The 24,606-nt window shown below is 46.3% G+C and overlaps 1 protein-coding gene across 4 annotated transcripts; it reads right to left on the bottom strand.

The window, feature by feature from the left end:
- Window positions 1-1,277: 1,277 nt before the first annotated feature.
- On the bottom strand, window positions 1,278-24,553 carry Dsd (attractin-like protein dsd). Of its 4 annotated transcripts, none has more exons than XM_076445222.1 (12): window positions 23,982-24,553; window positions 12,603-12,950; window positions 11,771-11,952; window positions 10,854-11,251; window positions 8,729-9,327; window positions 8,110-8,593; window positions 7,444-7,852; window positions 6,956-7,099; window positions 6,728-6,877; window positions 6,186-6,573; window positions 5,717-5,954; window positions 1,278-5,543 (listed from the first exon to the last, which is right to left on the bottom strand). In XM_076445222.1, the coding sequence occupies exons 1-12, from the start codon at window positions 24,287-24,289 to the stop codon at window positions 5,298-5,300; spliced, it is 3,894 nt and encodes a 1,297-aa protein (XP_076301337.1). In that variant the 5' UTR covers window positions 24,290-24,553; the 3' UTR covers window positions 1,278-5,297. The 4 variants fall into 4 exon arrangements, with proteins under 4 accessions (XP_076301337.1, XP_076301338.1, XP_076301339.1 ...); XM_076445223.1 differs by having other exon boundaries at window positions 5,717-5,933; XM_076445224.1 differs by lacking the exon at window positions 23,982-24,553 and adding an exon at window positions 20,850-20,948.
- Between the last annotated feature and the right edge of the window lie 53 nt (window positions 24,554-24,606).

Below are 24,606 nucleotides of genomic sequence, written 5' to 3'. Positions count from 1 at the left end.
AAATATTCGAGCGACACAGATTGTCACAGATGTCGTCAGATGTGCTAACAGTAAAGTGGGTTCTGTTTCTTGCTAAAGATGATGTAGGTTCTGTTCCATGCTAAAGATGATGTAGGAGCTGTTCCAGGCTAAACATGATGTGGAGACAAAAGCGGCACGGCCAAAACCCGGGCGTGAGCACTCTCATATACTCTCTGTTAGTGCTTAAAAAGGGGCGGCAATTTGTTTTTTTGCCCGGGGCGTCGTAACCGCTAGAGCGAGCCCTGCCCCTAAATGACGTGTCAAAATTTCATTTTCTTTGTTTCTATATAAAATTTTATTATGATCCTCCATTAGTTTAACGCCCCGTTCAGCGGTATCATTGACCACCGATTATTTCATGATAAAATGCCAAATTCTTTGAAATTATCCTGTCCATTCTTTCCGGGTATACCCCCTCACCCTCATAAGCCAAGCTGGTAGGCGCTGTCGATGAGCATAGCATGTACATCTTTCGAAACTGTGACGTCACGTTCTACCATGATCTGAATGATCTTTGCCACAGTCAAAAGTATCTGCACCGTGTCTATAAGCAGTGGCGCACCCAGGGGGCCAAGTCCCCCACCAAGAAAAAAATGTTCAGCTTCCAAAATTAAAATCGCGGAATAGCCCTGGGTACCGTTGATAGATGTTTTGGCTTAAAAAAAAGATCATCACGCAAAACCTAGGGCTGGGTTCAACTCGCCCCCCCCCCAAGATTACATCCTGGGTGCGCCACTGTCTATAAGTATACATATATGGTCTAACAATAAGATGTATGCGGTATGCGCACTGCCACAGCTCATTGTCAGAGTTATGCTAATGTTGTATTATCTCGTCGGTGGTATTGCTTCTCCGCTGAACGTTCAATAAAAATAAATATTTTTGATTGTGCCCTCGAAAAATTGTTGCAAGCTATGTCGTAGGATGTATATACCTACCTACCTACCTACCTGCTTACAGAAATCATTCTCACGGGTCGACGCACTCCCTTATCTTCGTAATCGATAGAAATGTTAGAAATACTGAAAAAACGTAACTAACAACGATGGTGGTAAACCAGTCAAGTTCTTTGTCTCGAGACAACATTGCGAATCTTGAAAAAAAAGATGAAGCAATCGATTTTCGTAGCACCGTTGCGGTTCTACTTGAGCAAAGTACCTCGACACTCGGCACTCGGCATGCATCGCTATCAAGTTGGAGTGGCCGGGTCTCGCGACTCGGCACTGGGTTGTGGAAAATACTCTCGAAGCTTTTCTAGAGTAACTCTGGAGACATCTTTGCGAAAGATCGTCTAGGAAGTTTAATACAATGTACAGACTTATCGTGTAGAACAATATAATCGATATAAAACGAACGAATCAAATCAGGCACTATAGGGCTCGGTGATATCAATGGTTTAATAGCTCGGGTTTCGAAGACAAATCGATCGTAGAAATTATGAAGGGGGTTGATCAATCTTGGCAGTGTCAAGGAATGCGACTGATGCGGTTTTACCCCTGGCTGAAAAAATCTTCGATCGGAATTCAAAACATCTTTCAAAAAATTCATTCGATGTACTGTTACATTCTTTGTTATCTAGTCACATATGAAACTATGTGTATAACATGCGTACAGTATCGTTCCGCTTTTCTATCACTAAATGTACATCATCGTTCATGAGTTGTATACGAAAATGTCTTACATCGAACACATTTCTTGTACAATAGTCAAAAGTTTCGAACAAAAATAAGGAATTGTTCTTATGAATTTTCTGCGCAAGATAAAACTATAAAAATATGTGGTAATTTTTTTGTTAAAAGTCGCCAACGAACTTGTCAAATATGTAAATAAATATAATGGCAGACGCTTGATTAGCTCGATCGAATACCTTTTGCCAGGGGTGTAGACGACAAGAAGAGATCAGGGACGAAGAAATACGGTTAGCCGTCGTCCCGAGCATGCGAAACGCGTTATCTTCAGCGAAATACTTTCATCATTTTCTAAACCGGTCGAACATAACGCGTTTCGCCGCACAACGGAAGCTTACAAAAGAGGCGAGAAAAGAGAAAAGAGAGAAAAAAAAAGAGTATTCCCGAAACGAACGAGAAAACTCTACTCAGTTGTTGAGCAATACGTCCGATATACCGCTACGTTTAAATAACATAACATCTACTCGTATGTACAACTAAACTCTCACATCGGCGACGAACGAAAAGCGCCGGGCGAAGAAGCTTTGGTCGCTCGAATAGAAATGAAAAAAAAGAAAGAAAAATGAAACAGTTGTATAAAAAATTAAATTATCTTCACGGTAATAAAATGTACACCACGCTGCTCGCGCGGATGCGACCGTGCCGGCGGGACAGAGAAACGATACGAATAAATAAATTCTCTGTAAGAATTCGAGGATCTACGCCCTCGCGACCGGTCGCACCCTCACAACGAAGACTCTAGATACATTAGAGAGAAAGAGAGAGTGAGTGAGTGAACGAAACTCGATGAGTATTACATGGTAAAATTAAAATGCATTGCACTCGATCCGTGCTGTACAATAATTAAAAACGAGCCGCGGCGACACGCCCAATGCACGCAAGCTTTACGACCAATACCATTCAACATAATCGGATCGCCTCGACGTTGCAACAAGCTGCTCGTGCCGTAGAACTCAAAAGTCTCGTAAAAATCTTATCTCTAAATCGTAAGATAAATCCCCGACTATGTTGAGCAGTGTGTGTGTGACCACCGAGTGGTCCTCGCACTAAAAACACTGATCGAAAAGCGCCAAATTGAAGACACTCTTCGGTTCGCAGTCTTCGCTGGAGATCGGTTTTGCCGGTAATTCTTTGGAAAACGGAGAGACGATCGTCGGAACTCGATCGCCGGAAGCTGTTCGTCAACTCGGAAGAGGAATCGAAATACGAGATTGGCTTGAATTTCGCGATGGAAGCCGCCGAAAACCACAGCCCGCAAAACAAAATACCGATCATTTTTCTCCACTGAGCAAAAATATTGCAACGCGAGATTCGGCTTGGTGCAGGAATGTATCGCCACCATCATGCAGCGAAACGAAAACATATATAAAACGATAGTTCGATCTTATTGCAACGTCCACATCCTTCTTCTTCCCCTATGTTTCGTTACATGTTAAAATTACGCCGAGCATCGCACGACCGAAAGCTCGGGAACATTTCCACAACGAACATCCCGTTGCAAAAGAAACCTAACGCGGATGGTTCGATTTTTCGATCGTGCTTTCAGCTCGTTCTCACAAAAGACGAACGGAGACGAGGCAGCGGGTATGTTTGCAACTTTCGTAATTTTTTTGTCGTTAAAAAAACGTGTAACGGTTTTTTCGTTTGGTAGAATCCTGTCTCTCTCTCTCTCTCGATAACACCAATATGAAAAATGATTTGGCACAAGGTTCTAACGTGAACGCGGAGGCGATGGCGCTATCCGAGAAGAATCGCGTCTCCGCTAAGATCCGCGTCGTCTTCGTTCGTCTGTTTTTAATTTAGAATTGAATTTTTACATCCTGCTGGAGACTCTCCTCTTCCTCCTCATCTCCCCCCCCCATCCTCTCGAGCCAATTTATCTGTACAATTTACTCGCATCGCATTTTTCAACTGACGCGCGAATCGCGATCGCTTTTCGGCTCGGAGATGCGCGACACACGTATTTACAGTTTTACAAAATGAATTGTGTCCTCCCCGTCAAACCTCTCGCATAAATCCATTGAAAACTGTACGGTCGACGAACCAAAATTTGAATGAAAACCCTCGTACGCTTCTCGACAAGTAGACTTCCTGAAAAATCGCACGAAAGATTTTTCACCATTTTCACCCTGTTTTGTTTTACGATTCGATTCCACCAATTAAATGTCTGTTGATAATCTCGTTGATTGAAATGACAACACCATCACAGATAAAGAAAAGAACTTGTGATATATAAAATAGAAATGGGTGAATTTTGAATCGAGAGGTGTACGAGGATTGAAAAGTAAAGAAGAACAACCCCGTTGGGGCTTTCGACGGAAATGAAACGACCGTCCAATCGATTTATATACAAATAATGTACATAGAGGGTAGAGCTGATGTCTTGTGGGATTTTGGGCCACATACTCGGGTTAAAAATAACGGAGATGTATTTTTCTGTCGATTACATCTTGCGGTTTACCCTATCGACACGGCGGTTGCCCTGAAATGTACCGTCGTTCGATCGATAAACCCGATACCGTGGCGCAGAAATACATTCGACGTCAGGTCTGCCCTATATTTATTGGGATCGTGCATAAATCCTGTCGCATATGTTTGTAATACAGCTTCATGCAATCATTTGTTATATATGTGTTGCATCATTTTAAAATTCTACTCTTCTTCATCTTCTAAACGCGTCTTGAATTTTTTTAATTCGGTTAAAAGATCGCTTTAAGCGTAACTATGCGGTAGCCAGCTGATTAGAAGCGACAGAAAATTTTCTTTTACACAAATTAAACAATTCGCGACGCGTTTGAAAGAGAATGAACAGAAGTTTGAAATTATAGAAAATACATGCAGAAGAAAAGTTGATGTTGAAGTTAAAGACAGGATATAGGCATCGACGCAATAATCTGCAGATAGAAAGAAATCCAGAAGCCAAAGCTTCCGGAAGAGGGTTCGCGAACGCGAGAACCGCAGGACTCCGAGGCTCGTTGTTTTTCGCATCGGGAGTACCATACGACTGCGGATCTTGATGCAAATTTCGATTTTCACATGTTACCGTATGAAAATCCGGACAAGGTAGAAATCCGTTGCGCGCCCGGTATAATATTTCTCGTGGTCAACGTAAAATAACCAAGCCTAATAATATTCTGAACATACGCGTTCGCTCTCCTGCATTCTTGACGGATTCAACTACGCGACAAAGCGCATAAAGATCCGCAGTCCGATCGACGTGAAATTAGCCGGTCCGAATCCTTCGAACGGATGCAACGCTGGATGCTCGTCGGCTGGCCGTTGCGGTACGATGCATCGTTACGATTCGATTCCCCGTCAGGGAATTCCAGGATATAATTAGCATATATCACGAACCGGGTGATGGCGCGCGGCGTAAAATGAAACGAAGGTTCGCCGCGCGATTAAAATCACATTTCGCTCGAGTAGAGTTCGAAAGGTCAAGAATCTTCCTCCTCCTGGCCGTTCGGCGTCTCGAGGCAAGATCACAGAATAAGGCTTATCGTCTGTCTCACCCACGGTTTTCTATATACTATAATCGTATATTTCTATACGATCGTCCGTCGTTTGTCCCTTCGTTCTGTCTTATCGCTAAATGCAGGTGGAGTCCGGGTGCTGACTGGCGGACTTCCGAGTCTTCTTCGGCTCCTTCGTGGTCAATTCCTGAGAAGGCCTTCGCGGACTACCCAGTGTAACTAACGCAGACGCTACTGCTAAGCCGGCGCTCTGGCCGGCCGGCGTGTACGGTTCACCGCCAGTAGGCAATCTGACTAGCAACGACAGGACCGCGGCTCTGTTGCCGCAACAGGGCTCCAACGCGATCGGACTAGGGGCATCCTGAAACCGTTAGCCAATTTAGAACAAATCCATCCTTGAACTCTGCACAGCGAGCTAAATCAACTGGCTCCGGCTGAGCAAAAGCTAGAAAATCGGCTGGAGTCAACAGTCTAATGTCTAATCTATGTATTACATAATTCTTTAAAGTAGTCGTAGTCGATCAAGATGCAAACCTTTTTCTTCTTACGGCAATTGGTCACTTCGGACTCGCTCCGTTCCGAGTCCGAATTGCTGACGTCCCGCCTCTCGATTTCGACTAGCACTTGGCTGAACGGCCTGTTCGCCATCTGCTCCATCTCTACAAAGTGTCTCTGTCTTCTTCTGTACATGTCATACTTTTGTTTAATCTTCCAGAGGACTGCGGCCACCAATAATAGAGCGAGGAAGCACCTGGGTGGTGGCATGTAATCTCTAGTTTACAAGTAAGTACTGCCTGAGGCTTAGGACAACACAAAAGCGTAGACAATTTTGAAGAAGAAAAAAAAAGAAGAAGAAAACGCTCGATGGAATATTACAATTCTCCTTCGTCGTTTCTCTCTTGTGCGATACACAGATCGGGAAAAAAAATATAACACCGTTTCGAATACACCCGATAAGATTGAATATTCTTTTCTCGAGGACGAAAGCGTTTTAGAGACTCACGTGCAAAATGTGATGAAGAACTGTTGGAGATTCAGCTTGGAATACTGCGAGAAGGAGATCTGGATCCACACCGGTGGCTGAAAGTCGTACACGTAGACGTAGAACGTGGTCAACGTGTTGTTGTCCTCGCTGCCGAAACTGTAGTCCGCTTTGCTGAAACGGTGCTTGTACATATTGGTGGTGCAATTCGCGCCAAGCAGCAACGGTATCTCCGGTGTGTTCGCCTTTTTGATCGTGACATTCATCTTGGCGAGAACGGAACACGTAATGGAAAACTCTGCGTCGATGTCGGGCTTCGGTGGCGAGTTCTTGAAGTTGATGGCTCTGTACTGGCGATCCTCTTTCTTGCTCAAGTTGAACGTGAATTGGTAATCGATCGCCAAATCGTCTACGAAAAGAAACACATATTCGTTGAAATGGGAATTTACATATCGATAACTAAACTTTGGATTTTTATGGAAAATAACCATTGCGCGACACAGTGCTTACAGCAACCCATAGAAGCCACAAATACGCGTGTATTTAAAAATTCGGTCACTCACAAAAACACGATCCCTTGTTTGTAGGATCCCCGTGGTAGAGACTAGACACGTCGCATCGCTCGCAATGATCCCCAATGATGCCTTTCGTCGTGCAGAAACACTTCCCCGTCTCGCTGCTGCATTGCGTGCCTTGATTGTTGCAAAAGCAGGCTGCAACGGAAAGGTCTAATTGAACGACCGCTCGCTATCGACAGATTCGACTTTAATCTAACGATCAAGGTAATTTACGTTGGCAAGTCGCTCCGTTCAGGGGGTTCCCGTAATAGCCGGGTATGCATTTGTCGCAGTGAGGCCCATACGTCAAATTTCCGCATGGCTGGATGCACACGCTGCTGTTTGGAAGACACTTGCTGTGGCCATTGCATTGGCAAGCTGCAATCATCGTTTAGAAAACATGAAAACTTTGCACCATCGTCCAACCACATTTCCTCTACTTTAATTTGCGTTTAATCCTGCCGAGTTCGCGGGCTCTCTTTCTACTCGTTGACAATTTTCCTGTCTCGAGACACGCTCTACACCCACAATTTTTAACAGTCTATAATTCATAATGAAAGATTTCTCGTTCGAAATTTGAAACGGTAGTACGCCATTTTGAATTGCGAACCAACAAGTTGAATCGTTTGCGTTGCGACTATAGTTTCGACCGGTGATCTCTTCCGAAGACCGTGACAACTACGGAATATTAGGGAACACGGAACACTGTGGCCTTGACTTACTAGGACATTTGGTAAAATACCACCGTTCAAACGGACACGTGTCAGCGCTTTTACTGCTAGGACCTCGTGCTCCGCCGCGCAAACACAACCCTTTTCCGGTTCCAGAACCATCGTCGCACCAGCCACACCCAAGATCCGAGCGACACGCCGCGCAAGACGAGTAAAATGTACACCATTCCTTCCCCGTCTCGGTGGGACGACACTTGGTGTCACTCGTAGTCCATTCTCGGCACTGTCCGTAAGGGAAACTTGCTAGGTATGCATTCGTGTCGACGCATTTCCTCTCGTTCTGGCACCAGATGCAATCCGACTCTGTGCAGTTCTTGCAGGAATTGTATTCCACGCATGGACCGCGACAGGTTTCGATGGACAAACGCTGCGCTTGGATAGTCCCGTTCAAAATGGTCACCTGCAAAAACCATATCCCACGATGTAACGCTTTTTCTCTACATACATATACAGGTATACCATCAATCTAGAACCATCGACTATTTATTATTGGATCTCCCACAAGAAGATAAACGTTGATCTCGAAAGAATAGGCTCGAAAACACATAAAAAACTATGAATCTAGCGATAGAACGGCGCGCGGCATACTTTAGGATCCACTCGTTCGAGATAAACGTTCGTCCCTTTATCGATCGATGGTTTTGCAATCGAACCGACCTCGCGAGCTTTAGAGTGGGGCTTGCACCGATCCGGTCCGTTCGACCAGGACCAGATGCAGTGGGGGTTGCTAGTGCATGCGTGGCACGTGTGCAACTGCAGGCACTCGATGCCGGTATGAGCGTCGCACTGCTCCAGATCCTTGATCGCCTTTGTCGGCGGCGCGTTCGCATTGTCCCGGCATATTTCGTGCGAGCAGGTTTTCCCGCACCAGACGCAGTTGTAGGAGGTCTGCACGCATGCCATGCAGTCCGAGAGCACCTTGCACAGCTCTGTGTGGGATGTCATGCCGCGTGGCGGTGTGTCGTCCAGGCATCTCGTGTAGATCCCGTCGTGCATATCGTCGGCCATCAGAAAGTGTCGCGGTATCGAGGTGATCTGCACACACTTGTTCTCACGCTTGTCCCAGACACACTTCACTCCTGTTCTCGAGTTCAAACACTGCATCTGGTTCGTCGGATGATCGCAATTCCCCGGCGTGTATCTGTCGGGACACAATCATAGATTCAAACCGAAGAATAGCTGCTAATTTTGAATCGTTAATTGGAACGTTAGTCTTCCTTGTCCAGAATGGAAGAGCGGAAGAAGTGGCAACTGGCAAGAAATGTTTTTCCCTCACCTGAGCATGTCGGACAGCATCTGTCCATCGAATCCCCCGTAAATATACATGGACTTCTCGAAGACGGTAGCGCTATGCCCGTACCTAGGCAGATCGGTGATTTCCTTCGGCATGGGAAACTGGTGCCACGAGTCGCAGGTCACGTCGTACGCTATGGTGTCCGCGGAATAACACCTGGTGCCGTCCGAATGATTCGTATCGTTGTGCATGTTGCCGCCGAACACGATCATCAAACCGCCGGAGACAAATACGGCCGTGTGAAAGAAACGAGCGGATGGCGCCGAGGTGAGCAACTTCCACTCGCGATAATTCGGATGATAAGAGAACAATCTACTGGTCAACACCTGCGTGCTTTGGGACTCGGACACGTAGCCGCCGTACACGTAGATCAGGTTCGTTAGGGGATCGTAAGCCGAAGTGTGCCCGTAGCCGCCTTTCACGGGGAAACCGATTGTTTCGACTATTTGCCATTCGCGTGTGCTCAAACAGTACTCCTGGACCACGTTCAGGTAGCCGTATTGAGGCGAGTAACCGAAGATCACGACCATCTTCTCCTTCTTACCGTGGCTCTGCACCAGAGTCGCGGTGTGTCCAGCTACCTGTGTCAAGGATCGCGTTAGAACACCATAATTCAACTACCGCGAGCCGTTCGAATCATTTTCGAAAATGTTGTTGGAAACGTGTTGCTAAGATTAAGATATACGGGGTGAGTCCGAAGAAACAGAACACTTAAATATGTATCTTCGTTACTGTTCGTTGTACAAAGAAACTTCTTAGGCCAAAGTTACACTGTTTGAAGGGCCACATGTAACGGTGTAAGGGAAAACATTGTCGAGGTCGTTTTTTTAACGAGATTTCAAGGTCATCGATGTTTCTTTAAATGGAATCAGATATTTTTCAATACATGAATCGATGCAACTGGACATTCGTTATAGAAAAGTACTAACCTATGTATGTCGAAAAGTTAGTAGTTGACGAGATATTTCAATTTAAATAACTCTAAAACGCCATTACTGTCGTACTAATTGTAAGACGTTACACAAGTAAATAAACGCTAACATCAATTTCAATTTCAATGTCAATTTTTCCATTTCAACTTCAATTTCAATATCAACTCTTCAATTTACACTAGCAAGTAAACGCTAACGTCTTACAATTAGTACGACTATGATGTAATGGTGTTTTAGAGTTATTTAAATTGAAATATCTCCTGAACTACTAACTTTTCGACATATGTACATGGGTTAGTACTTTTCTATAACGAATGTCAAGCTGCATCGATTCATGTATTGAAAAATACCTCATGCGATTTAAAAAAAATATCAATGACCTTGAAATCTTGTAAAAAAATGACCTTGAAAATGTTTTCCCTTACACCGTTACATGTGGCCCTTCAAACAGTGTAACTTTGGCCTAAGAAGTTTCTTTGTACAACGAAAAGTAACGGCGATATTTAGGTGTTCTGTTTCTTCGGACTCACCCTGTATACGTATACAGGGTCATCCGTTTTTAAACGGCCAAACGTTAACCAGCTCTGGAGGACCCCAAATGGAACAACTTTTACCGCTATTACTTTTTTTGTTTCGGCCTTGATTTCCAGATAATTGCAAAAAACCATAATTTTTTGAGTTTACATAAAATTAAATATCTCAGGACTCCAATGATGAATCTTGATGGTTTTTCCTTTGTTTAGTTTAAAATAGGTAGGGGCATCTTTTTTATTGAATAAACTTTTTCGTGTGACCTTCGGATCATGGTTTTTTTGGCGTGGGGCACACACCGCCACTTTCCAACTTATTCCTTTCAGGCTCCACGGTGTGCCCCACGCCGAAAAGACCATGATCCGAAGGTCATACGAAAAAGTTTATTCAATAAAAAAGATGTCCCTACTTATTTTAAACTAAACAAAGGAAAAACCATCAAGATTCATCGTTGGAGTCATGAGATATTTAATTTTATGTAAACTCAAAAAATTATGGTTTTTTGCAATTATTTGGAAATCAAGGCCGAAACAAAAAAAGTGATAGGGGTAAAAGTTGTTCCATTTGGGGTCCTCCAGAGCTGGTTAACGTTTGGCCGTTTAAAAACGGATGACCCTGTATATATATATATATATATATATCACCTTTAGGGGGCCGCACATGGTCTTGTTGCTGTGGCAGTTATCGTGCACGGTAACGTTCTCCCAAACTTTGGCGGACACGTCGAACGCCCAAATCTCATTTGTCACCGTGGAATTCTCTACAACCCCGCCATACATGAATATCTTGTCGCCGAACAGCACGCACGAGTGAGCGTACCGGGGCAACGGAACTTTCTCCTCGATGCGAGGTATCTCCCAAACGTTCCCATTGTAATCGTAAACGTATATCATCTTGGCACGGTGGAAGCTCTCGCCTCCGACCACATACAAGGAATCCTTCCAGACGATGGAGCAGTGACTAGCTGAACCCTCTGGCGAGAAGTCTGTGTACGTCACGGTTTCCCAGAAACCTCTATCGCTCCTCTGGCTGCAGTCTGCGCCTGAATCATCAAAATGTCGTCAGACAACTCCCTGGGCCTACCGATCGGCACCTCGAAACTTGGCTAGACAAATTCTTAGAGTCTAAGCTGCTAAACCTTTAGACACAGTTACCGCGTACAATCATTTTCAATAACGAAAATCATCATCGCGAAAATGAAAAATCAAATATTTTCCTACACGAAATCAGACAGACGAGTTGAAAAATATCGACAACCGTTCTCGGTTAAAATTCAGCGTGTCTTCGATTTGTCTTCGAGCATCGTACAATTTTAATTTGGCAGATCGGCGCGATCGGCACGAACTCGTCGATCCCCTGGACCTACGGCCACAGTCCGCCGAGTTTAGTCGAATGCAAGTCCACGGATAGAGAGGCAAGTTGCAAAACGCGCGAACCCGTCAACATTTCGGTTTCGACTCTGAGAATAACTTTCCAGGCGTGTCAGCGGTTTTCCGTGCGACTGGTTTCGATTTCGAGCCAAGCTTCCGGTAGCCAGAGAAACACAAACGCGCATCCTCACCGTTGTAACCGTGGACGCAGTCGCAGTGGTGCGATTCGCGGTTGCATTCGCCCTGCCCGTAACTGTGCGAACAATTGTTCGGGCAGACTTGAACCTCGCAAGCCTCGCCGGTCCACGTGGCGTCGCATGTGCAAACACCGTCGATGCACACGCCATGTCCCGAGCAGTCCGTGTGCGAATACCTAAGCAATTTCGAAAACTTTTCAAAACCACTGGAAATAGCGTTATACATACACACATGTATAAATTCAATTTGTCATTTCCTTCGATAAAACGACCCGAAGGGTGAAAACACCGTTCCAAAGGAATCGTGTTTTATCTTTCAGATTTATGATCAAACAGGAAGCGGTTAAAGGACGCGCGCGCGACACACGTGTCCGATCTGTATCTTCGTATAATCACCTGGCAAACACACGCTTATCAGGTGTACGGGAGTGCAGGGATAAACATTTGTTTAATCGATGAACAAATATCTTCGCTGCTGGGGGAGCGAACGACAAAAAAGGCACCGATTTCACCGGAAAAAGAGGAGGAACACGGGGACACGGGACACGGAAAGATTTCAAGAAAAAAAAGAAGAAAAAGGGAAAAGGTAAACCAGCTGTTGCAGGAGACTTGTCAAACAAACCATTGTATGCGCCGCGCAAACAGCCTCTCGACGAGAAAAACGAAAGCGGAACTAGGAAGAGAGGAAGAGAGGAAGAGAGGAAGAGAGGAAGAGAGGAAATGACAGGGTGGAAGCGCACACAGATAAATACGCATACGGTCGGCAAACAAATGATCCTATCTGATTGAACAAACAGAGAGACAAGACAACGTATCCGTTGCGTACCTGCTCGGGCAAGCGTTGATCTTATAAGTAATATTGAAGCCGCTCATGTTGTAGGCGACGTCCGAGTAGAAGTGTAGCAACGCGCTTCCGGAGCGGGCGATCACTTCCGGCACACGTCGCACGTGGTAGCCATCCTTGTGCATCAGGCCGGAAAAGACGGCCAACAGCGGCGCCTCGACACTGTCACCGTCGTAAATGTACAGGTGATCCCAGCCGCATTCGGTCGCGAACTGTTTCACGTGCATCCGGATCGTGTAGTTCGGGTTGCTCTCGATCAGCCAGGAACACTTCACGTCCGCCGAATAGTTCCCCACCCCGTCGTGGATCTGACCCATCGGCTCCGACAGCCTGCCAAATACAAACACCGTCAACCTTATCCTCGAAACCAGCAAACGTTATCCTCCAAACCACTCGATACACATTTGTTACTACATACATAACGCGTTCGCTACCGTCGCGAATTCATTAAACGAATTGTACGGAAAATTTTGAAGAAGAATAGGTTGATCTTGTTGATCTTTGTCGCGGCACGCGGATCCTTGCAAATCTTCTGTATACGGCGAACACAGGGCCGAGCGTTCTCGTCTGTTGTTTAAGCCTAACGCCACTTGACGCGTTTCAAACGGTTTCCGCGAGAACGAGGCGAAACGCGATTACACCGCGAATAAAATGGGTTTTGCGCCAGGGCGGAAGTCGCCTGCCTGGTGGAAAAGTCTGAAGGGGATTCATCGCGCGAAGCAATCTCCGCAGACGACGACGAGGCACTCTCGCCTCGGCCGCTAATGAGAATCCAGAGGCACCGGAAGTGCCGAGTCTGTAAACTGTAAACTGTAAACTGTAAACTGTAAACTGTAAAGGAACCGGCGACCTTCGCGAGCTCACGCGGCCCGGAACACGCTTCGAAAGAGAAAGTATCGGCACGGCACCAGGTAGAATTTCCATCGTGGATGCGCCGCGCCGCCTCGCGTCGCGTTGCCTCCGAGTTCTGCGAACAACAGATTATGGAAAAGCGACGAGCAGGACGCCCGACAATATGGCGGAGAAAAATGCTCGGCGCATCTTTCATCCTTTCAGCGGGGAAATGGAAAAATCCCGATGAATACACTGACGATTTTTTGTTATCTTCCTGTAGGTGTACACGGGGGATCGGAGAACATTTTTATTTCGATGAAAAATGCTTTCTCCCATTTTCTCCTCTATATTCCCGATTCGAAACCGAAGCGCATTCGCGTAACACGAAGAGACAAGCGGCAATTAGAAATAGCGGAGTATGATAATAAGCCTGTAAACTGATAAAATGGTAATGCCGGTGTATCACACGTTTCTCGCGTTCTTTGTTAAACTTGAATGACGACGGGAAGTCGCTGAACGAGCGGTCTCGCTTGAAAACCTTGAACATGCTCGAGAGAAGATTAACACGCCTTATCACGGATCGTAAACAATACGAAAAATAAGACAAAGGGAGATTCGAATTGCCGAGTAAATTGCTGACAATCCTAGGCAAGAGTCCGAGCAAAAAAGTAGACGTCGTTTATCAACGGAACTTGACGCAGTCTTTTTTGCGGTAATCGATCCTCGTAATATCCGCGTAATCGCATAGCGAGTATTCCAATACTCGGGAATATCACGCGAAACAGTGCTATTTCGAACAAAAAATTCCGGAAAAAGATGTCGTACGAGAGATGATAATTGCGCGTTGATAAACCTTGATAAATCCCGCGTCAGCGTCGCGATGATGCCGGAGATTAGCATTAATCCATCAGTGAGCAACAAACGTGTAATTTGCCTGGCAATTAGCGGGAAATTGTTCGTGACATTATTATAATAGTTGTCATCGTTACGACGGTGGATCTGCTAGAGATTCGCTGCGAAAGCAATAGATTTCACGAAAAGTCGAGTCCAAATACAACATACATAATTCTTAGTAGATTTGCTGGTTTAATTCGCGATTCAATGGAATCTCGTTTATCCTAACGATTCTCACCGCTGAAACGCGTCGCGACGCGCGTCGCGCGTCGGCGAGAACGTAACGAACGTACTCGGTAAAAATGCGGCTGCAGAGCGGGAGAGAAGCAGATGCTCGATGAAAGACACCTGCGCAGGGTTATCGAGCAAACGCATTTACAGGGATGATTGCATCCCGAAAACGGATACGGCATTGTCGGTCGGCCGACGCTCGGGGAATAACAATATGTTCGGCTCCGACAACTACAGTGTTCACGATGGTGAGTATAGAGAGGTAATAAAAACGACCTCAGAGAAAACGCACACGCGCGAGAGCCCCGATGGACGTACGAGCATACTTTGCGCTTTGCGTAACATCAATTCTGATCGGGGATTTACGACGCCAGCACGTGCCGCAGACAGGCCCGGGCGAAACGTCAACATCTCTGCGTGAAACATTATTTCGTAAACAATGTGGAAATGGGTCGACAAGCTGGGGAACACGGAAGCACTGTTCGACCGCCGTTCACGCTTCTTCCCGGGAATACAGATTCCAATTTTTCGGAACGTTTTCATTCCGTTGTATACGAGTATGATTGTTTCTTCGTTTCATGTTAATTGTTTCTTGAACAAGTAATCGTTTTAATCCTCGCATTTCTTAACATTCTCGGGCTTAAATTGAAGCAGGAAGATTGCACTTTACGATAGATGTGTACGTATGTATTCAGATTTAGTTGGAAAAGTAGATTATACCGAAGAATGTTCTTCACCAGAATTCCAAATCCAAAGAAAGAGAATCTAAACCGCGGCGATAATCAGCAACCAAGAAACGCGTTCCAATGAAAAAAATCAATATATTTAAGTGATTTGCCAAGCTCGCAACGCCATTGTTCTTCGACGTTTCTCCGGTGAATAATTCATCGGTCACCTCACGCGAATTGCGCGACGATGTCCCGCTGATTTCTTCTTATCTGAAATTTATTTTCCCGACGCGGCAGAGCGTTTAAGTTTATTTACGAGCTCGGTGATCTTGATCCCGGTGTGCTCCAGAGGGAAGGTTCAACGATAAATCAAAAAGATGCATTCGGATCGTAGCTTGCGATCCGTAGTTTCCCTTTGCTCGAATTCGGACAGTCGGAAACACAGATAACGTTGGTAATTGCGATGCTGGCTGGTGTAACGCTTGTCGGTGAATTTCGCAAAGACGATTATCTCGTCGGGCATCGTTCTCGTTAGCAGAAAATAATATTCTTTCAATAACGAAGCCTCCCGATGAGTCACGGCGGCGCGCGGCGCGGCGGTTCGACGACCGTTTGCTCCTTGCGTAAAACGTTGGCGTTAAAGCGAATTTACGCACGCTTCTTCGCTTTGCATGTACTTACGTCCCGACTAATTCATCGTCCACAATGAAAGGTGTACAGATTCACTTCATGTGGACGTTTCATCCAAAATCATTAGCGAAACTAAACTGATCTACTTGGTGGTACATATAACTTTTTCTCTCTCTCTTTCTCTCTCTCTCTCTCTCTCTCTCTCTCTCTCTCTCTCTCTCTCTCTCTCTCTCTCTCTCTCTCTCTCTCTCTCTCTCTCTCTCTCTTGATTGCTAAAATTTCTCTGTGCAACAACTAACGAAACGCGCGATGGACTTGCCTAAACAGTTCCAGCAAACTGAGCAAACGAAGGATTCGACTCGACTCGACTCGAGTCGTGTCGAGTCGGCTATTAAAAGAAACGCGGTAAATTGGAACGGAGAATGCGAGCGCGGCCCTCCGTGCAACGACAATAGGGAATTTATAACTGTCCCCTTAAGACCTGAAACAATAAAACGACCATTCTCTCTCTCTCTCTCTCTCTCTCCCCCCCCCCCCCGTCTCTCTAGGGCGGACACGTCGACGCGCGACGTCTCTTGGCTCGCCGATGCGTTTATTGGACTATCTCTTAAACACTGACAATTCCAAGGAACTCGATTGAGAGCAAACTGCCTGCCGGAGACAACCATCGGAGGTGTTATTCTGACCGCGAAACCAGACGTTTCATCTGGAACTACATATCAACAAACTGTTAGCTCGAACGGGAAGCTCGTCTCTCCTCTCCATTTTTATTTGATTCCTTTTCTCTTGACACAGAATTGTTTTACATATTCTGTTGTAATATTATATTATCGAAAGTCCCCTACTTGTGGGTCACAAGGCTAAAGTATCGCAAGGTGTCTATCTATGTGGCTGTCTATTTGCTTATTTACCGTGTTTGTTACCGTGTCTACATACTATTACATATTCCGAATCAAACAAATACAGCAGCGTTACTGTAATTGAGCTTCGAACAATACGTAACAATTCACAAACCAGAGCACACAATACTCATTAAAACAACGATTATATTCTAGAAATGTGATTCGTTACTTCAGAATATGTATACCTAATATCGTATTGTTTTGTTTTTTACGAGACCAGTATAGAGCCATTAATCTATTTTCATGCTCGAATGTTTATACATAAAGCAATTCAGATTCCACAGTATTATACTCTAATGACATAATTCACGACTTCGCAAAAATTTCTGCTGAATGGAACAGACGCCGCGCCGAGGTCTTCCTGTGCGCGATCTACACTCCTCCAGCTCTCATCGGAGCATAAATTGTACCCGAGGAAGTAATGAAACGTGCATTTAATTGGTCTATAAAAAATCAGTTCATTCCACGGCGCGCGCGCGCGTTATTCTCTTCCAGTTACTTTTATAATAAGCACGCAATAGTGGATTCGTGCTATACCGGGTGTCTAACCAAAATTCACCGAGTGGAACGATATGTGTATACATATATGAGACGTTCGATGCAAAATGGTGCAAGTCAAAACAGTTACTCATCGGATCACGAGGAATTCAGTAAAAGTCCTATGGAACGTAAAAATACTAATGGCGATTGAACAACCCTTGAGACGTGGTGTTAAACCAAACAAATGTTGATTTACCCCGCGTTTGCCTTGAACGACTCTTATATAAAAAAAAAGTAGCTGCTCTTTTGCTCGTCTACAGTCTAAAGTACCAAACTACATATGTACATATATACATCACGCGATCTTAGAGAGAGCGTCTGGACATTCTATCAGAATCAGAATACAAAAGCAATACATATCTGCGTTCCGAGGATCGACACAATTTGGTATTCTTCCTGTACCGCGTGAAGCACGACACGCATTTTCTATTCGCTGTCGCAACACCGCACCGCACCGCACCGCACCGCACCGTACCGTATCATTCAGAAATACATTACATTAAGAAATCGAGGGTACAATCAATAGTCCGATCATAAAATTATTCAAATGTTCAAGTCCAACGAAATCAATGCGAGTTTAAAGAAAGACTTGTTCCAGCCCAGGAACAAGTTCCGGCTAACATTTTTAGTAGACTCCCGGAGAAAGTTGTAACGAGGTGTAGGTGTAGTGCTCTCGCACCGAGATAACTGCCACTCTGCGGATCCTTCTGTTATTAGTCGTTACTGCGAGCTCTTTTGTCTCCTGCAAGCTTTGTCCACTGAGACTGAACGTCACAAATTTTATTCGATCTTCCTGCCGGTGTTTGAGCACCTCGTAACATTCTGTTCGATATTCCGCTACTTGTTTATCTACGTATTCGCGTTTATTCGCAAACAAAGCGCGCCAGCAGGTAACCCCGGCTCGATTTTAATTGTTCCTATTCCGATATTTGCGATCGAGGTCGCTTGGTTAGCGAGTTAAATAAAATAAATCGATCTGGGAATCGCGGTATCGTTTGTGTATTCTCGTTCCGGCGCGGCGCGGGTTTATGCAAAAATAAACTTTCGGCCGCGCGGTTATTTTATAAACGGTTTGTGCGTCCCGACGCCTAATTTCGTCATCGGCTAATTCGGACGGCATGGCAGTCCGAACAATGGAAAATTTGTCGCACGTGGTCGATGCGATGCTCGATAACAAACTTTTTATAGATTTTTTTAGCGCGCTTCAGTCGCGTCGAATCTTTTTAACTACTAAACCACGAGAGGACGCGATAAAACAGATTCGAACCGTTTTGTCCTATAAACCGGCAAATTTGATCAACTCCCATCCGTTCATCCCTCATTTTTTTCCAACTTAATTTGTCCCTCGGTGTCACGCTAACACGACCACCGCTTAACGATCGTTATTTCCTGTATGGGCCCTAGCATGCTCTAATCTCTACGCATAAAGGCGACCGTGTGGATGTTAATGGTTCAAATATAGAAAATAAAGATGATGGATCCGGTGAAAAAATCGGACAACGTATTTTTCCTCTTGCTCTTATTTTTCCTCGGTGCTCGAAATCATTAAAAATGCATCTAGGCCGCGCAGTACAAGCGGTAAAAAATTCATACAATGTTTTCGAAAGATTTCCCACCTTATGCAACACGAATTTCCATTTCAAATGCACCTGGGCTCGAGCGCATTCGCGCGTCATTGCACGACAGAGAAAAGGGGCGTACCGGGGGGCATATCAAAGGTCGCGTGCCGGCTGGTGTAAAATTAAGCAAAAACGAGGCGGTTCGGCGAAGCGATCGATTCGAGTCGACCCCGTAGAATCAACAATCGCGTTTATCCCTCGACTCAATCGTATCGGTTTCGGTTCGCTTCGGTTCGTTTCGATTCGATTCAACTCCTACGGTTTTAATCGAACGAGAGTTCGCGAGGTCCACGAGATGTCGAGCGTTCATATCCCTTTCGTCCCGTCTCTTCCCTTTGCAATCCTCTCCGGACTCCGGAGGCGACGCTCTGCCGATAGAGTATTATATGTAGAAAGTTTTAGTCCCTTCATAATTCAATGATAGGATGGAGGATGGATAAAACGGAGCGCGAGCTGCCAGGAAACCGGCACGGTGCCACTGATTGCACCGTGGAAGAGTAACGTGGACGGGAAGACGTACAAGTTCGCCAATTTTCGCCCGAGGAAATTCAACCCGTAGATTTCCAGAGCAGCTTGCTAAGCTCGATCGAGCTCGAATTCTATTCGAGAGACAACGAACGCGATCGTGCACGTTGCAAGGCAAAAACTGCGTCAACTAACATCCAGTCTGTTATGTGTAGTCGGTGATTAATTAAATCAGAGTCGCAGATGAATCACGTTCGCGTACGGCGCGGCGCGGCGCGGCGTCGAGCTCCAAAGCCAGGTACGCAACGAGACGGTCTTGGGAAATTCGAAAGCGTTCTGAATGTCACCTCGTCCATAAAGTCGCCTACTCTTCCTCCATGAAAGGATGGCGGCGCGGCGCGGCGCAACGTGCAGGTACGGGTACGTCCAAAGGATCAGGAGTTGTCTCGTAGACAACGATCGTCACCCGATATCGTGTGCCGGCTCTTCCGCCATCGTTCGATCGGTTTCGAACAGGTTAGCCACCGGGCTACGCGGACGAAACCGGCTTCGGCGACCAGAACCGGTACAATTCCGGATGGCGGACTTTTTACGAATTCCTCCTGTGTCCATCGAGAGACCTGCGGTTCACGTTGCCTGCCTGCCCGTCCTTGCGTCTCCTCACGATGCTGCACCCGGATCGATACGCGAAATTCCACGGAATCGATGCCTCGGCGCTCGACGATCACCTTCGAATTGGTCGCGCTCTTCTGTCTGCGATTCTGCCCGATTCGACACGAATAACGAGATTATTTCTCCCTCGAAGCTGCCGCCGCTTCCGTCATTCTTAATCCTCGATCGGTACGATATTATCGTATCTCCGGCCGATATCGGTAATCTCGCAAAGCGCCGCCGGTCTTCGCGGCTTTTCTTTGGCTCTCACTGCAAAATTTCTGCGGTAAACTATCTGTGCTTCTGCAACCAACCGAATGCAAGGTACATACATATCAGGGAAAACAATAATCTATCGGAGAATCGTTTCTGACGGCGCCGCGCGGCGCGGCGTTGTTGGGGAGAGCGCAAAGCTCTCGTGAATGCTCATTAATCCCGGCTTAAACAGATCCAATTGCTTCGCAAGAGTGATTACACCCATAATCACGGTAATTAATCCTATGATAAGGTGAACGCGAGAACGGCCTTAACGCGTTCACCGGTTATCGATTCGGTTATCCCTACGCGCGTCCGTATCGTTATTCGCAACCTGGTAACACGAGCAAACAGTGTCCCAATCGTCTAGCCGATATATCACATGCTATACCGAGATATGTAATGAATAAACAGTTGCTCCGCGGTTTGTACGACGAAACGTCGTTACCCTTGACAATCGCGACGCTCCGCGCGAGGCCATTCGTCGCGGCCATCTCGAAATTACACCGACTCGCGAAAGTATTTCTATACTTATCATACCGGTAGATCGTAAAATTCTGCTCGTCGCGTCGGTGAGAACCTGCCAATTAGCGGGCCTTAATTAGTCCTTCCTGCAAAGGGTATCGATCACCTTCGTGTCTAGAACGGAGAGAAAATTTCGGGTATCATCGGCTATGTCAGAGATATTAGCTTTTACGCATATTTTTCTGACTCGTTAAAGAAAAAACAAACTAGTCTAGCGTTACATGTTAACGTTCAGATCGCCTTGAGATTGCGAAAAACTCTCTTGTACCAATCACACTTCTTACCATTTTGCTGACTAACTAACAAGAACAAATTGACACGTCATTTGCTAGACTTTGTCTTCCGATGATCGTTTTGCTTCCTTCAATTATGTAATGATTTTATAGGAATCTATACATATACATATTATTATATCAATATGTGATCTAGTTCTCCGAGTGACCGATGACAAATAGCGATCTTTCTCGTTTCATGCGTGCCAGATTAAATTTTTACCAACTTGTCGAAAGCAAACGAATTTAGTGCACCGAACTCCCGTAATGTGAAAATGATTGAAAAAACTGCTTAAAAAGACTATATTTTTTTAAGTATGTAACGTTTCAGCACGGTGTAACACGGTTCTATGCATCACGGACACCATGTATGTACACGTACAGTCAGCAGCCATACAGGAATTCCATGGTCAACGGACCGCCATAGTTCCAGATACGAGGCGGACCGGAATGGGAATTAATAAGCAGAATTCAAAGGCCGCTTTGACCGTTTATTAGGCCGCTCAATAATAGACGGGAAAGGAGGTGGGGGGGGGGGTACAGGTGCGAAATGCGGACAAACAAAAAGCCCGCGTACGGCTACCTCATACGAATTAGCAGCCCTGAAATTGGTACACTACACGGAGGGGGGGGGGGGGGGAGCCGGACTAACTAATCAACATTGTCGCGTCACCGCTCATTGACCATCGCAACCTGCGGCTGCATCGTGTTTACATTTCGGATGAGCAAACTTACCCGAATCGGACACGGTTCTAAGCGTCACCGGGTAGAATGGTGCTCGTTTTTTCGTACCGCTTGAAATTATTAAACTGCGGATCTTTTTAGGCTAACTCACATTTTTATAGACGACGCGGCTCTATTTTTCCCAAGTTACACGTTGTAGAAACGTCCGATAAAGTCCGAGCTACGAGAGATCGTGTTCGGATCAAGATTGATAAATCTCCTTTATCGATGCGCGCGCAAAACAGAATTCGATTGTTCTCTACGACTGCGAACGTCGATTCGATCGAGAGTATACCTTAGAATCGCAAACTTAACCTGAATTCGTGGTCGAAGAAGAAGAAGAAGAAGCAGAAGCAGAAGAAGAAGTCGTTTGAAATTTTCATCGTGTACTCGTGAATAATTGACGCTGGAAATAACCGCGCCTCCGGGGATCCGCATTAACATGAACTTACGGCCGCGAACAAAACACTGTGAGACGAGAGGGTGCGTGCGTTGTTGCTACGGCTACGGAGTGCACGCGCGTATACAGGATGTCGTGTTTCAAGTGCAAAAGAATTTTCCAAGGGGTCTTTCAACCCTTGGTGCAGAAAAAATTTTATTTAAAAAATTTGTCTTCGTTCTCGACTATTTCTCTCTCATTTCCCCCTGTTTGAACAGAGGGAAAATACTAAGTGAGATTTTATGCATTTTTCACGGAACTGGGTGGGTGCGATTTCAAAAGAGCAGAAAAATTGAGAAGAATTTCAGGATATCGATGCGCGTTAGCTTCAGCTCGTTCAAATCACCAGAGGAAGAAGAAAACTTTTACTCCGCTTCCGTTTCTTGCTATTTGCAACACTCGTACTAAATCAGAAAATAACTTTTTTCTGAAATCGACCGAACGACTTCGATTGTTCTGGGAGGCTAACAGCATTAATTCAGTCGGTGACGTGGAACGAATGAAAAAATGTTGGAAAAGTTATATTTGCAAAATAGCAAATTATACAAATTTCATCGAAATTTGTCAATCGATTCAACCAGACTGCGGATTTACTACAAAATCAAATATGTAGATACAATCATCGTATACTCTCTTCTATATCGTAGAAATTTCGTTTAAATCATTTTTTCGTATCAGCTAGAATTTCGAAGTAATGGAACATCGCGTCGACGCGCGACGTCGCGATTCGATGATCGTTGCGCTTAGGGTCGTTTGAAGAACCACCCTTGACAGTGTCGGGAGCCGGTGGTTTCCCAGTCAAGTTTAAAGCCGGCGAATCGATCCGTCGTAAAATCTAATACCAGCACCGGGAAGAGGCCTGGTACACAGTGGCGGCGACGCGACGGTGACAGACGACAGGCGACGACCTATTAGCCGATCACCGTTATAATCGCGAGTGTCCTGATTAACTCTGTCCCAACGCGAACCCGAGTCCCCAGACAATGACCGGGACCGGGTTCCCCTTCCGAAAGGCCGCGAAACGAGCAATTAAATCCGAGGAAGCTGCATGCTCGCACGTTCTCGCGCTCTGCTGATTATTTACGTGTCGTGTCGCGTCGCGTCGCGTCGCGTCGGTTGAATGGGGGAGGACGGGAGGACACGCGTTGACGGCGCGGCGCGGGCCGAGCAATAAGTATAAGTAAATACATATTCGATGGTGAATCACGAGCCTGGCGAGACGCTCGCGAGAATCATGTACCGTTGCTTAACCTGCACGTTAAAGCGTATCGACGCGACGCGACGCGCGCGAAATTCCGGTGTGTTGCGCGTTTCCCGAATACATACTTATGCGATCCCTGATACGCCAGGATGCGGTCAACCTGCAGAGTAAACTGCATATCGGAGCGCAATTCTATGCATTTCCTGGACGCTTACGCGATTCCTAGCACGCGAGGGTCCAGTCTAAATAAATAGTCGGTCTGTCGGTGTCGGTGGGACAACGGTGATCGGAAAGATTAGTTGACCCGTGCTTTTAACCTGTACCATGATTCGCAGCGTATCGACGCGCGCAATTGTGAAACGCGAGCTTTTGTGCATTTCCTGGACGCTTCGAGAGGTCCGTAGCACGCGAGGGTCCCGGTGTCTCGGTTCCAGTCGTCGACACGCCGATATTCGCAGGTCTACGGACGTAGATTTTTTGTCGGACCAGGACTCGTTGGGCTTACCGCTTACCTGACTTTTCCGCCGCAGAATTGGCAGGCAGTGCCCTGCCAACCCTCGTGGCAGACGCAGGTGCCATTGACACAGTCGCCGTTGACGCAGCTCTCCGTGTCGCAGGTCGTATTCGTCGCGAGCGACGTCGAGGAGGAAGAGGCGGCAGCGGTTACGTGCACCACCCAGCAGATCAGCACCGCCCACAGTAACGGCCACGGCACCGCGATTACACCGCACTGATCCCGTATCACCTCACGGCACTGGCCCCCTTTCCGACGGTATTTCGATTTATATAGGAACAAAAACATCTGCACGACCTCTGCCATTTTGATGGGCTTCCATGTCAGAGACAATGGCCGACGGCGACCCACCGAACGAGACACATACGGGCACGGGCACCACTGTCTCGCGCGTCTCGATGCAACTCGCTCTCTCGTCTCAGCCTCAGTCGCCTCGCCAAGCGCCGCTCCGATCGTCGAGAGGAGAGTGCGCGCCAGTGCGCGCCCGCCACCGCGCGGATTGGATTGGATTGCCCTGCCGCGGATCCCAATCCCAATCCCACTGAATCCCACGGCCCACGGTCCACGGTCCACTGACCGGTATCAACCGGTTGGCGGTATGCTCAGGTATGCTCCTGCTCCAG

The sequence above is a fragment of the Lasioglossum baleicum genome, unplaced genomic scaffold, assembly GCF_051020765.1.
Source record: "Lasioglossum baleicum unplaced genomic scaffold, iyLasBale1 scaffold0021, whole genome shotgun sequence".
Lineage (NCBI taxonomy): Eukaryota > Metazoa > Arthropoda > Insecta > Hymenoptera > Halictidae > Lasioglossum > Lasioglossum baleicum.
The sequence above is the reverse complement of the archived record's forward strand: the minus strand, read 5'-3'. Positions and strand labels throughout refer to the sequence as shown.

Coding starts and splice junctions, on each gene's coding strand:
- Dsd (XM_076445222.1), bottom strand. CDS start 24,289: ATGGCAGAGGTCGTGCAGATGTTTTTGTTCCTATATAAATCGAAATAC. Junction 11,252..11,770: donor CTGCGTCCACGGTTACAACG/GTGAGGATGCGC, acceptor TTGATGATTCAG/GCGCAGACTGCAGCCAGAGG. Junction 6,878..6,955: donor GAACGGAGCGACTTGCCAAC/GTAAATTACCTT, acceptor TTTCCGTTGCAG/CCTGCTTTTGCAACAATCAA.